Raw genomic sequence first — 14355 nt, forward strand, 5'->3', positions numbered from 1 at the left:
TGGCTACAAGACAGAGGCCAATGTGGCTACAAGACAGAGGCTACTGTGGCTACAAGACAGAGGCCACTGTGGCTACAAGACAGAGGCCACTGTGGCTACAAGACAGAGGGTACTGTGGCTACAAGAATACAGATGTAGGGTCTTAATTTGAGCCAGTTTGCTACAGCAGGAAAATAACCCTGCAGAAACAGGACATGTGAATTGTTACGTGGATTATAATTAATGGACATTTTTGTAGCGGTTGATACATTTTTCGTAACGGAAAATCAAGTCTGAAATGTCAAAGTGGAAATTACAAACTTCAGAAACATTTTAGACCCCAAAATACACTACAAGTTATAAAATATAAAGTTCTCCTGCAACAGGGTGACCAAATGAAGCACCTACATCTGTACTGTGTCTATAACACAGTAGCTACTGTATGTCTGTGAGAGGAGCACCATGTCTGTATGACTCACACCTCAGGTAGGATCAACATTCTATGTGAACCTGCACTGTGCGTTCCTTTATCTGGAACTGATTGGAATGAGATCTAATGTTTGTGTGTTCTAACGGTCAGTAAATAACAGAGGGATGTCACGTGGGACTGCTGTGGAGATTGAGCTCCAAAGTAAAAAGGTCACGTGTCGAAAAGGAAAAGCGTTAAACAAAAGCATAACAACTAAAGGTTGAGCTGAGCTGTGTTGTTGTGATGGAAACACTTTGGTGTATACACACACACACACACACACACACACACACACACACACACACACACACACACACACACACACACACACACACACACACACACACACACACACACACACACACACACACACACACACACACACACACACACACACAGTGGATAAGCCATAACTGCTGCTGTGTGCTTGTTTTGTGATTGGTTATTTAATTCAGTTTGACACAGTAATTACATTAAGGAAGCAGAACCCATGTCCTTCCTGTTTTCTCTACTGATCATCATCTACTTCTCTGCACCCCGCCTCCTCCATTAACATATACCACTGTAAACCCCGCCTCCTCCATTAACATATACCACTGTAAACCCCGCCTCCTCCATTAACATATACCACTGTAAACCCCACCTTCACCATTAACATACCACTGTAAACCCCTCCTCCTCCATTAACACCTACCACTGTAAACCCCTCCTCCTCCATTAACACCTACCACTGTAAACCCCACCTTCACCATTAACATACCACTGTAAACCCCTCCTCCTCCATTAACACCTACCACTGTAAACCCCTCCTCCTCCATTAACACCTACCACTGTAAACCCCTCCTCCTCCATTAACACCTACCACTGTAAACCCCTCCTCCACCATTAACATACCACTGTAAACCCCGCCTCCTCCATTAACATACCACTGTAAACCCCTCCTCCATTAACATACCACTGTAAACCCCTCCTCCTCCATTAACATACCACTGTAAACCCCTCCTCCTCCATTAACACCTACCACTGTAAACCCCTCCTCCTCCATTAACACCTACCACTGTAAACCCCTCCTCCACCATTAACATACCACTGTAAACCCCTCCTCCTCCATTAACACCTACCACTGTAAACCCCTCATCCTCCATTAACACATACCACTGTAAACCCCACCTCCACCATTAACATACCACTGTAAACCCCTCCTCCTCCATTAACATACCACTGTAAACCCCTCCTCCTCCATTAACACCTACCACTGTAAACCCCACCTCCACCATTAACATACCACTGTAGACCCCACCCCCCTATTAACATATACCACTGTAAACCCCGCCTCCCCCATTAACATATACCACTGTAAATCCCACCTCCTCCATTAACATATACCACTGTAAACCACGCCTCCACCATTAACATATACTACTGTAAACCCCACCTCCTCCATTAACACATACTACTGTAAACCCCGCCTCCTCCATTAACACATACCACTGTAAACCCCTCCTCCTCCATTAACACATACCACTGTAAACACCGCCTCCTCCATTAACACATACCACTGTAAACCCCGCCTCCTCCATTAACACATACCACTGTAAACCCCGCCTCCTCCATTAACACATACCACTGTAAACCCCTCCTCCTCCATTAACACATACCACTGTAAACCCCGCCTCCATTAACACATACCACTGTAAACCCCGCCTCCTCCATTAACACATACCACTGTAAACCCCGCCTCCTCCATTAACACATACCACTGTAAGGACATATAAATAATTTAAACGAACTCAATTACTTTTATTCTGGGGAAGACTGAATAGATAGATACATAGATCAATGTTAATAATTTTGGTTTATGTTGAGCTCACCAGTCCCCGACTTTGTCCAAATAATTGCATTACCTGCTCTGACATATTTACAATGTCATTTCCTTTTATTTGTATTCTCTGTATTCAACAAAAAGTGGCATTTCAAATCCGCTCCTTCAATAGATCTATGCATTACCAAAACAACCATGTATAATGTTGAAACGAAGTTGACAAAATCTCCTCTTGCTCTAACCGTGATTTATCTGGTGTTTTGTACATATAAATGCTTATTCAAGCATCTGTGGGCAGATGCATTTATCCTACTCTGGCATCTCTAACGAATGACTCTGTTCTGTTAGCATTAGCCTTGACACCGTCTCTTCCAGTGTGATAAAAAAACAGAAAAGTGATCAACAAAGTTGAGTGGGTTTTTTTTTCGTACCACAAAGCTGAGAGACTGTTCTTTAATGATTAATGTAAGAGATTACTGTGGAAGTCTTATCGTGGGGGGAAAATATGAATGGGGGATTTGGGAGGAACATCATTAGTCTTTATAAACAGTATTGTTGATATTACATCATTTTCAAAAGTACTTAAATATCCTAGTATTCACACAAAAAAAGTACTTTACAGTTTATATTACTGTTCATGACATGATTGTTTGTTGCTTTTGAAATTGTACTCAACTGATGGAATCCCCAAAAAGTATTTCATTAAGATGATAATTGTATAATTGTTGAAAAAATATATACTATTTTTTTTATTTATTAATATTGCATTGACACAAACCTTTTGTCAGTCAATAAAAACATGATACACAATCAATAGTGTGTCTTCAGGCTCTTATCCACAGATTAACAGTACCCTTGCAGACTTTTCTTTCTACAGTACAGATACAAGTCCACTGAATCGCCCTGTTCTTTTGTCATCTGCTACCATCTAGCGGTACTTACCGGTATAAACGCTTGCTTGAACGTTCTGGGGGGAATATACGATACGTAATTCTGTTTGTCCTCCGCGGTGTTCCGTAGTCGGGGGCTCACAGGTCGGTTTCTGAAAACACAGCGTATTGTTGGTTAAATTCCGCTAGTAAATTGTACTTTGGTAGTGAATTGTGCAAGTGCACAATCTTACTAGTAAATTCATTTATTACAATGGCATACCAGCTCTACAGAAATACGACGCTAGGAAACAGTCTGCAAGAGAGCCTTGACGAGCTAATTCAGGTAAACTGCAGCTATGCTAACTTCCAAGCTAGCTAGATAATTAGCTAACGTTATCTAGTTGCACTTTGTTTGGGATAGCAATTTAAGTTAGCTAATTATGAAGCCACATTATCCATCGTTAACTTCGATATCTGAAAGGTGTTATCTTTCACGAGAAATAACTGGTTAGCTAGCTAGTTAGCAACATAGCTAGCTAACTAGTTAGCCACGCTAACAAGAAGCATCTCCATAACTGGCTGCAGTGACGCCTGATTTGAACGAAGAAGCTAACAAGCTAAAATATTAGTTCGAGAAAGCTAATTTACAGGTTCAGTTTTGATTGACTGAATTAAGCTGGCTGTTTTTCACTGAAGTCAGTAGTGATGAGTAACGTTATTTGGATTCACTACATTTTCATTGCTAGTTCTCTGATAACTAGTAACTGGCTCGTTAGTTAGCTATTATCCGCGCATGCGCGACTAGGTAAAGGTGATGGTGGCGCATTAGCTCAGTAAATGTATGATTTCTGGTTCAAACTTCACTCCAGCACTTCTCAATCACTAGCTACAATACTTTACCAGCTACTGTTAGCTACTCGTCTGAAAACAGTAGCTAGGTATATATTTCTTACAATGTTAACTTGAGTCATGATTAAATGAAAAACGGTTGTTTCCCTATTTTCCTAGACCCAACAGATCACTCCGCAGTTAGCGCTTCAGGTTCTCCTCCAGTTTGACAAAGCCATCAATACCGCGCTGGCCAACCGGGTTCGCAACAGGGTCAACTTTAAGGTGAGGACTGGCTTGTGTTCACTAGGAAGCAAACGAAACGAGGAAGAGACTGACCTGAATTTGTCCAATAGAAACTCTTGTTTTCATGAGCAAAACACAACTGTTTGCCATTGTTTGGACGAATTATTACTCCCCTGTTTGTACCTACCTTAAAAAAGGGACAAATACTGGTGCAGGCTTTCTCTCTAGCCAAAGCGACATCACAGCTGATTCAACAAAGACTGTATTGAAGGTTATGGTTAAATTAAAAGTTTATTCGTCACATACACAGTTTACAACTGGTATAAACGATGCAGGATAATGCTTACTTGCAAGCTCCCTCAACTGTGCTGTACAATATCAATATGATAAGTAGTAGGTAGAATGTAATATAATTGATATGTACACAATTGGTTAGTTGAAACAGATGACTGTTTTGGCTGGAACAAAAGCCTTCACCCACACGTAAGCCTTGCAGATAAGCTTGCCCATCCCTGGTTGAAAATGAGCTGAAATCATAGCTGTACGTTGATTTATTCATACATCATTTGGTTAAAATGCCATTCTGCTTTTGTACATCTTGTTTAATGTGTTGTGACATTCTCTCGCCTCTAGGGGTCACTAAACACCTATAGATTCTGTGACAACGTGTGGACCTTCGTTCTGAATGATGTGGAGTTCAGGGAGGTGACAGATCTGGTCAAGGTGGATAAAGTCAAGATAGTCGCCTGCGATGGGAAAAGTAGGCTCTCTTTTATTTCTCAGGCCTTTTTTTCTCTTCATTTTCAAACTGACTCAGAACTAGATTGCACTTCCAAGTATAAGACAAAGTGAATGACTGATTTATCAACACAGTAGTCTGATTTAGATTTAGACCACCCGTGGAGATTCTCATTGAAATGCACCACTTTATTACCATACTAACCTGACCAGCTTATTTTCTCTTATCAGACACTGGTAATGCTGCAGACTGAACGAAGACGATGGCATCAGTTGAGTCATTACTGATAAAGAGGTGGGTGGAGAGAGACCCCCCCCATATCACAGACAGACAGGACTGTATATATAATTTATTACAGTAATGGCTGTAAAGAAGATACACGTAAACCCCTGTGTATGTGTATATATACGACCATCTGAATCAACGGGAGAGAATGGACCAGTCAAGGCCTTGGATATTGCTTGCATGACTTTTTTTTAAATAAATTGGTTTCTTAGAACTGCCTTTTCAGTTTAGTTACTGTTGTTGAGCTTGTTAACCTTTAATAAACTTTTATTTAAAATATGAAGACTGATTATTTCTGGGGGGAGAAACTGCATTTGAAACAGACGTCGCGTCACTGTTTTTTTTTTTGTAACAGTATAGCTTCCTTCCTCATCTGTCCTTCCTCACTCGTCCGCAGCGGAGCGATCTTGGATCCTCTGCTCCTAAAACACACGTGACCGTCCTCTTGACAACGACTTGCTCTATAAAGGCTCTGCTTCAACTGCAAAGGCTGGTACTGGACTTGTATTGCTATCCACTGTCTTGTGTTCTTTGGATAGAAGCTTATCAGTTTTTATTGGTCGCCTACACATTTAGCAGATGTTATTGGTCACCTACACATTTAGATTTTATTGGTCGCCTACACATTTAGCAGATGTTATTGGTCACCTACACATTTAGATTTTATTGGTCGCCTACACATTTAGCAGATGTTATTGGTCACCTACACATTTAGATTTTATTGGTCGCCTACACATTTAGCAGATGTTATTGGTCACCTACACATTTAGATTTTATTGGTCACCTACACATTTATCAGATGTTATTGGTCACCTACACATTTATCAGATGTTATTGGTCACCTACACATTTAGCAGATGTTATTGGTCACCTACACATTTAGCAGATGTTATTGGTCGCCTACACATTTAGCAGATGTTATTGGTCGCCTACACATTTAGCAGATGTTATTGGTCGCCTACACATTTAGCAGATGTTATTGGTCGCCTACACATTTAGCAGATGTTATTGGTCGCCTACACATTTAGCAGATGTTATTGGTCACCTATACATTTAGCAGATGTTATTGGTCGCCTACACATTTATCAGATGTTATTGGTCGCCTACACATTTAGCAGATGTTATTGGTCACCTACACATTTAGCAGATGTTATTGGTCACCTACACATTTAGCAGATGTTATTGGTCGCCTACACATTTAGCAGATGTTATTGGTCACCTACACATTTAGCAGATGTTATTGGTCACCTACACGTTTAGCAGATGTTATTGGTCACCTACACGTTTAGCAGATGTTATTGGTCACCTACACGTTTAGCAGATGTTATTGGTCGCCTACACATTTAGCAGATGTTATTGGTCGCCTACACATTTAGCAGATGTTATTGGTCACCTACACATTTAGCAGATGTTATTGGTCACCTACACATTTATCAGATGTTATTGGTCACCTACACATTTAGCAGATGTTATTGGTCGCCTACACATTTAGCAGATGTTATTGCGGGTGTAGAGAAATGCTTATATTCCTAGTTCCCAGTAGTGCAGTAATATCTAACAATACACACTAATCTAAAACGAAAAGAAAGGAATTAAGAAAAGTATAAATATTATGACATGCAATGTTGGAGTCCGTAGTATAAATAGGTATGATGTATAGACATTATGGACAGTGTGGATATAGTATATATGTAGGATAGAAGAGTATGTAGCAATAGATGCATAGGAAGACCTTGACTAGAACAACAGTATATACATATGAAAGAAGTGCTATGGAGCGATAGTCCTTTAGTTCAGTTATATAGAATGGGTTGTACAAAGGTATTTGTGTCACAATACTGCTGTGGTGGTTAGTCCCACACTATATATGCTTTAGCCATTTCTATCATTGTCATGTCTTCCTATACATTATACAGCCAGGCTAGTGGCTGGTTATGCTGTAGGACAACTGCCAAGCAGGACTGTGGGACAAAGGAGTGAAGGAGTTCTGCCTTAAATTAAGTCAGATTGTTTGTTTCTCTCACCACTCAGCCAGGCCAAGGTACACCCCCCCCCCCCCCCCCCCCCCTCACATTCCCTCTGGCAGACCAGCTGTGACCCAGTCCTCTCACCACTCAGCCAGGCTAAGGTACCAACTCAACTCACCCCCCCCCACCCACATTCCCTCTGGCAGACCAGCTGTGACCCAGTCCTCTCACCACTCAGCCAGGCTAAGGTACCAACTCACCCCCCCCCCCCCCCACACACCTCAGATTCCCTCTGGCAGACCAGCTGTGACCCAAATCACTAGGAGAGAGGAAGAGAAGGATCGGGAGAAAGATGACTGCCCAGATGAGAAGACTGATAAGAAGTCAATTTAGAGTAGTGTTTCCCACTCCAATGTACTGTTGTGTGGTAATGACATCATAAAGCTGAATATCACATGACAGGAAGAGATGATTGACTGAATGAGTAGGAGCGAATGGCATTATAAAGCCCAATATCACATGACAGGAAGAGAGGCTTGACCGAATGAGTAGGAGCAAATGGCATTATAAAGCTGAATGTCACATGACAGGAAGAGAGGGTTGACTGAATGAGTAGGAGCGAATGGCATTATAAAGCCCAATATCACATGACAGGAAGAGAGGGTTGACTGAATGAGTAGGAGCGAATGGCATTATAAAGCCCAATATCACATGACAGGAAGAGAGGATTGACTGAATGAGTAGGAGCGAATGGCATTATAAAGCCCAATATCACATGACAGGAAGAGAGGGTTGACTGAATGAGTAGGAGCGAATGGCATTATAAAGCCCAATATCACATGACAGGAAGAGAGGGTTGACTGAATGAGTAGCAGCGAATGGTATTATAAAGCCCAATATCACATGACAGGAAGAGAGGGTTGACTGTATGAGTAGGAGCGAATGGCATTATAAAGCTGAATATCACATGACAGGAAGAGAGGATTGACTGAATGAGTAGGAGCGAATGGCATTATAAAGCTGAATGTCACATGACAGGAAGAGAGGGTTGACTGTATGAGTAGGAGCAAAAAGAGACCGCTCATATGAAGTTTCAGATGGCCAAGTTAGTAGTCTATAGACTATATGAATATTATTATTGCTATAACCATGTCATCCAACAAATGTACTGTGATTATTATTATTTGACCATGCTGGTCATTTATGAACATTTGAACATCTTGGCCATGTTCTGTTATAATCTCCACCCGGCACAGCCAGAAGAGGACTGGCCACCCCTCATAGCCTGGTTCCTCTCTAGGTTTCTTCCTAGGTTTTGGCCTTTCTAGGGAGGTTTTTCCTAGCCACCGTGCTTCTACACCTGCATTGCTTGCTGTTTGGGGTTTTAGGCTACAAGACCATGGTGCTTGCCTACGGAGCTGTGAGGGGAACGGCACCTCCGTACCTTCAGGCTCTGATCAGGCCCTACACCCAAACAAGGGCACTGCGTTCATCCACCTCTGGCCTGCTCGCCTCCCTACCTCTGAGGAAGTACAGTTCCCGCTCAGCCCAGTCAAAACTGTTCGCTGCTCTGGCACCCCAATGGTGGAACAAACTCCCTCACGACGCCAGGTCAGCGGAGTCAATCACCACCTTCCGGAGACACCTGAAACCCCACCTCTTTAAGGAATACCTAGGATAGGATAAAGTAATCCTTCTAACCCCCCCCCCCCCCTTAAAAGAGTTAGATGCACTATTGTAAAGTGGTTGTTCCACTGGATATCATAAGGTGAATGCACCAATTTGTAAGTCGCTCTGGATAAGAGCGTCTGCTAAATGACTTAAATGTAAATGTAAATGTTTCTGTACAGCACTTTGAGATATCAGCTGATGTAAGAAGAGCTATATAAATAAATTTGATTTAAAAATTTGATGTAGTTGGATCCGGTATTATTTCAGATGACATGAAAACAGAGCTCTTTGGCCAGGGTTTGGTGTTGAAAGGAGGATGTGATAGGCAGAAAAGAACCCCATACCTACTGTAAAAAATATGGTGGTGGATATTTAATGTTTTGGGGATATTTTGCTTCCACTGGTGCTGAGGCCGTCATTAGGGTCAACGGCATCATGAACTTTAGCCAGTACCAGGACATTTTAGCCAAAAACCTGGTTTCCTCTGCCAGCAAGTCGATCTTCCAGCAAGATAATAGCACACATGAAATTTCACAAAGAAATTGACGACTAAATCAACATTTTGCAATAGTCATCTCAGCCTCATGGACCCCCGTTGAAGAGGACGGTCCATAAAATCAGACGAAGGATATCAAGGATCTGGACAGATTCTGTATGGAGGAACGTCATAATAAGATTCCTCCCAAAGTTTTCTCTAATCTCATTTCAAGGTTTTTTAGAAAAAGACTCGGTGCAGTTATCATCGCGAGGTATTGAAAACAGGGGTGGCAATAATTTTGACCTCTATTTTTTTGTTCAGAGAGAAAAAAGTATTACTTGTTTAACAAAAATAAATTTTTCTGAGAAATTGTGTTAGTTTAAAATAATATAATTTCACAATTTTTAGAGCATACAATAAAGCAGATTTTTTTTATACAGCCTTTTTCACTCATCTTTATCAACGGTGCCAATAATTTTGGACCTGACTAGGCTATAAACACTGAGTGTACAAAACATTAGGAACACCTTCCTAATATTGAGTTGCACCCCCTTTTTGACTCTACAAGGTGTTGAAAGCGTTTCCACAGGGATGCTGGCCCATGTTGACTCCAATGCTTCCCACAGTTGTGTCAAGTTGGCTGGATGTCCTTTGGGTGGTGGACCATTCTTGATACACACGGGCAACTGTTGAGCGTGGAAAAACCCAGCAGCGTTGCAGTTCTTGACACACTCAAACCAGTGCGCCCAGCACCTACTACCATACCCCGTTCAAAGGCACTTACATCTTTTGTCTTGCCCATTCACCCTCTGAATGGCACACATACACAATCCATGTCCCAAGACTTAAAAATCCTTCTTTAACCTGTCTCCTCCCCTTCATCTACACTGATTGAAGTGGATTTAAGAGGTGACATCAATAAGGGATCATAGCTTTCACCTGGATTCACCTGGTCAGTCTGTGTCATGGACAGAGCAGGTGTTCCTAATGTTTATACACTCAGAATATATACACTACATGATCAAAAGTATGTGGACACCTGCTCGTCGAACATCTCATTCCAAAATCATGTGCATTAATATGAAGTTGGTCCACCATTTGCTGCTATAACAGCCTCCACTGTTCTGGGAAGGCTTTCCACTAGATGTTGGAACATTGCTGCAGGGACTTGCTTCCACAAGAGCATTAATGAGGTCGGGCACCTATGTTGGCCGATTAGGCCTGGCTAATTCATCCCAAATGCCAATTCATCCCAAAGGTGTTTGATGAGGTTGAGGTCAGGGCTCTGTGCAGACCAGTCATTGTCATGTTTTGTCTTTGATCATCATGTCTTGTCCCTGTGCTTCCCTCTGCTGGTCTTATTAGGTTCTTTCCCTCTTTCTATCCCTCTCTCTCCTCCTCCCTCTCTCCTTCTCCCGCTCTCTCTCTCTATCGTTCCGTTCCTGCTCCCAGCTGTTTCTCATTCTCCTAACGACCTCATTTACTCTTTCACACCTGTCCCCTATTTTGCCCTCTGATTAGAGTCCCTATTTCTCCCTCTGTTTTCCGCTTCTGTCCTTGTCGGATTCTTGTTTGATGTTTGCTGTTCTGTGTCCTTGTTCCGCCCTGTCGTGTTTTTGCCTTCTTCAGATGCTGCGTGTGAGCAGGTGTCTATGTCAGCTACGGCCTGTGCCTTCCTGAAGCGACCTGCAGTCTGTGGTCGCGTCTCCAGTCGTTCCTCTCTACTGACGAGAGGATTTCAGTTTCCTGTTTTGGATTTACCTTTGATAATATCCAGGAGAATCATTGTTTGTTTAATACTGGAATAAAGACTCGGTTTCTATTACGTCGCTTTTGGGTCCTCATTCACCAGCATAACAGTCATGTTCTTCCACACCAATCTCAACAAACCATTTCTGTATGGAACTCACTTTGTGCACGGGGGCATTGTCATGCTAAAACAGGAAAGGGCCTTCCCCAAACTGTTGTCACAAAGTTGGAAGAACAGAATCATCTAGAATGTAACTGTACGCTGTAGCGTTAAGATTTCCCTTCACTGGAACTAAGGGGTCTAGCCCGAACCATTATTCCTCCTCCACCAAACTTTACAGTTGGCACTATGCATTGGGGCAGGTAGCGTTCTCCTGGCATCTCCTCGCATGGTGATCTTAGGCTTGTGTGTGGCTGCTCGGGCCATGGAAACCCATTTCATGAAGCTCCTGACCAACAGTTATTGTAGCTGACGTTGCTTCCAGAGGCAGTTTTGGAACTCGGTAGTGAGGGTTGTAACCGAGGACAGACAATTTTCACGCACTATGCACTTCAGCACTCGGCGGTCCTGTTCTGTGAGCTTGTGTGGCCTACCACTTCGCGACTGAGCCGTTGTTGCTCCTAGATGTTTCCACTTCACAATAACAGCACTTCCAGTTGACCGGGGCAGCTCCAGCAGGGCAGACATTTGACAAACTGACTTGTTAGAAAGGTGGCATGCTATGACGGTGCCATGTTGAAGGTCACTGAGCTCTTCAATAAGACCATTCTACTGCCGATGTTTGTCTATGGAGATTGCATGGCGGTGTGTTCGATTTTATACACCTGTCAGCAACAGATGTGACTGAAATAGCCAAATCCACTCATTTGAAGTGGTGTCCAAAAACGTTTGTATATATAGTCTATAGTCATATGAATATTGCATTGACTGTTGTCTGTTGGGTTGTGGCGGCAGGTAGCCTAGTGGTTAGAGCGTTGGACTTGTAACCGAAAGGTTGAATCCCCGAGCTGACAAGGTAAAAATCTGTTGTTCTGCCACTGAACAGTTAACCCACTGTTCCCTGGTAGGCCGTCATTGTAAATAAGAATTTGTTCTTAACTGACTTGCCTAGTTAAATAAAGGTAAAATTAAAAATAAATGTGTCCACAATGAGACATCAGACACACATCAACTTGTGATTGGCTGGTAAGATGTTAATGTATATTGTGTCTAGTCCCTGTTTTTGAATGAAAATGATATGGGCTAACAATTAAAACGAATGACTACACAGACAGGACTAGAATGATTATTATGTTTTATGTGAGACTACAGTAGCCCATGGTTATCGCTCCACTGCACATCATCAGCCATTCAAATACAGAACAATGCCATTGATGTACAGAGCAACAATGTAGCCACTCGAAAACATGACGGCATTGTCTATCCACGGTCGTTCCGCCAGCCGGGACCCGACAAGCGCCATCCACTGGTGTGCCCCTTGCAGTAATAATGAAGCCTAGTTTAACCATAGTAATACATTCTTTAAGTACCAGCGCCATTTATGTAATCGCCACACTACTCAAGAAGAATCCTGTCTCCTAAATTATGTTGGTTTAAGCCTACAACCAGACTAGCGTTCAAATCGGCCGGTGGGTTCTGAATTTGGTAGCCAGACAGACACTGCGCGACAGAGAGACAGAGAGAGAGAGAGAGAGAGAGAGAGAGAGAGAGAGAGAGAGAGAGAGAGAGAGAGAGAGAGAGAGAGAGAGAAAGAGAGAGAGAGAGAGAGAGAGAGAGAGAGAGAGAGAGAGAGAGAGAGAGAGAGAGGCAAGGGAAATAGTCAATGGCAACATTAAAGGAGCGGTGGACGCTGTTGATCCTTGACGTCATGCTGTGGAATGGAACGGTGGGAGTGACTCTTGTGTGTGCTCGTGCTGCAGCAGCAGGCGGAGATAGAGACAGAATGACGGGAGGAGGATGAGAGGAGCACAGACAGACAGTCTGGCGGGCATGTTTATCACACAGGGAAAATAAAACACGAAACAACACAGAGACACAAAAGGGACCAGTGGGGATTAAACAAATCATGACGGGAGACAGTGACTAAAGATACACGGTGAGTTGATGCCTATGTGGACGTAATACTATATATCTGGATAAAGTAAATATTTTATGCTGTCATCTCTTTCCTTCCCATCACTGCAGACGTTAGGCAGGTGCACCCCGGTTGGGTCTATGTCGAGTCTATGCACGGTTTAAGGGATTCATTTGTTATTATATTGGCTAGATCGCCTATACCGTAGCCTAATGATGAGATTGGTGATATTCATGGAGAATGGTACAAAGAGAAAGCAATCTCAACAGTGTGGCCTTTATCAAGGTAAACACCGTGTGATTTTTTGGGGGGCCAGGGTGAACCAAATGTGATATTTTATAGGCCCCCGTCGTTTTGTTTTTCTGTCGTGAAAGGAACAAGAGCATTATCGTGTCATGATGATGGTAGGACCTAGGCTACACAACGTAGGCTACACGCTCTGGTAATGTTCATTATCGTTTCATGATGATGGTAGGACCTAGGCTACACAACGTAGGCTACACGCTCTGGGTAATGTGATGATTCTATTCGGAACAGCCTACAGTAAGTAGCATTTAGTATGAAGACAGTCTCATACAACACGGTAGTCTACGTAACATGTCGTTGAGCATAGGAATAGACCATGCGTATTAAAAAAAAACGCGCGTCCAGAAAACACAATATAGATGTTGTGTAACAACACTCCTGCTATAGCATGAGACATACCTGGCACCTGTCGCTCCATACATTATTTAGTAACCGGATGTGATTTTGTTTTATTTCTGCGACACAAAACGCACAGATAGGCCTACCTTTAACTGTGTACTGATTTTGAAACCTTATTCTGCCTTCTTTGTCGACGACCAGCATCAATAGGATCATTTAAAAAATAAATAAAACCGTTGGACCATGTTTATAGGCCTAAGTAAACGATAAGTAGTCTGTATAATGTTCATAGTCAGACGTCGTTGTGTGTCTTGAGTTCACTCGTCATTTTAAATGGCTCAGCGTATCTAATATATATATATATATATATAACGTATATAAGTAACATCTACTTGTAAAGGCCTTCATTGTCAGGATGTGGTTGCTTGATCACTGCTATGGAATTGCAGTCCTGTTATTTCCTTTCTGTGAAGTGATTGGCTAGCCACATTGTTCTGTGACAGTCTATTGGATATAATGATGTATGACAT

At 42.4% G+C, this 14355-nt stretch overlaps 2 protein-coding genes across 3 annotated transcripts in view; both read left to right on the top strand.

The window, feature by feature from the left end:
• The first annotated feature begins 3236 nt into the window (after nucleotides 1–3236).
• Nucleotides 3237–5517, top strand: gtf2a2 (general transcription factor IIA, 2). Its single transcript, XM_071400462.1, has 4 exons — nucleotides 3237–3485; nucleotides 4151–4255; nucleotides 4850–4976; nucleotides 5186–5517. Exons 1-4 carry the CDS (start codon nucleotides 3414–3416, stop codon nucleotides 5206–5208), a joined length of 327 nt encoding a protein of 108 aa, XP_071256563.1. The 5' UTR covers nucleotides 3237–3413; the 3' UTR covers nucleotides 5209–5517.
• Nucleotides 5518–13042: 7525 nt separating this feature from the next.
• The window catches only part of otud7a (OTU deubiquitinase 7A), a 164449-nt gene continuing 163136 nt past the window's right edge, over nucleotides 13043–14355 (top strand). Inside the window, exon 1 of one of the 2 annotated variants that reach the window (XM_071400459.1) lies at nucleotides 13043–13201. The gene's annotated coding sequence lies outside the window, so the exon portion shown is untranslated. The remainder of the gene's footprint in view (nucleotides 13202–14355) is intronic. The other variant, XM_071400460.1, reaches the window with a different exon arrangement.

The sequence above is a fragment of the Salvelinus alpinus genome, chromosome 5 (assembly GCF_045679555.1).
Source record: "Salvelinus alpinus chromosome 5, SLU_Salpinus.1, whole genome shotgun sequence".
In the NCBI taxonomy this organism is placed as follows: Eukaryota; Metazoa; Chordata; class Actinopteri; order Salmoniformes; family Salmonidae; genus Salvelinus; species Salvelinus alpinus.

Coding starts and splice junctions, on each gene's coding strand:
- gtf2a2 (XM_071400462.1), top strand. CDS start 3,414: ATGGCATACCAGCTCTACAGAAATACGACGCTAGGAAACAGTCTGCAA. Junction 3,486..4,150: donor GCCTTGACGAGCTAATTCAG/GTAAACTGCAGC, acceptor CTATTTTCCTAG/ACCCAACAGATCACTCCGCA. Junction 4,256..4,849: donor GCAACAGGGTCAACTTTAAG/GTGAGGACTGGC, acceptor TCTCGCCTCTAG/GGGTCACTAAACACCTATAG.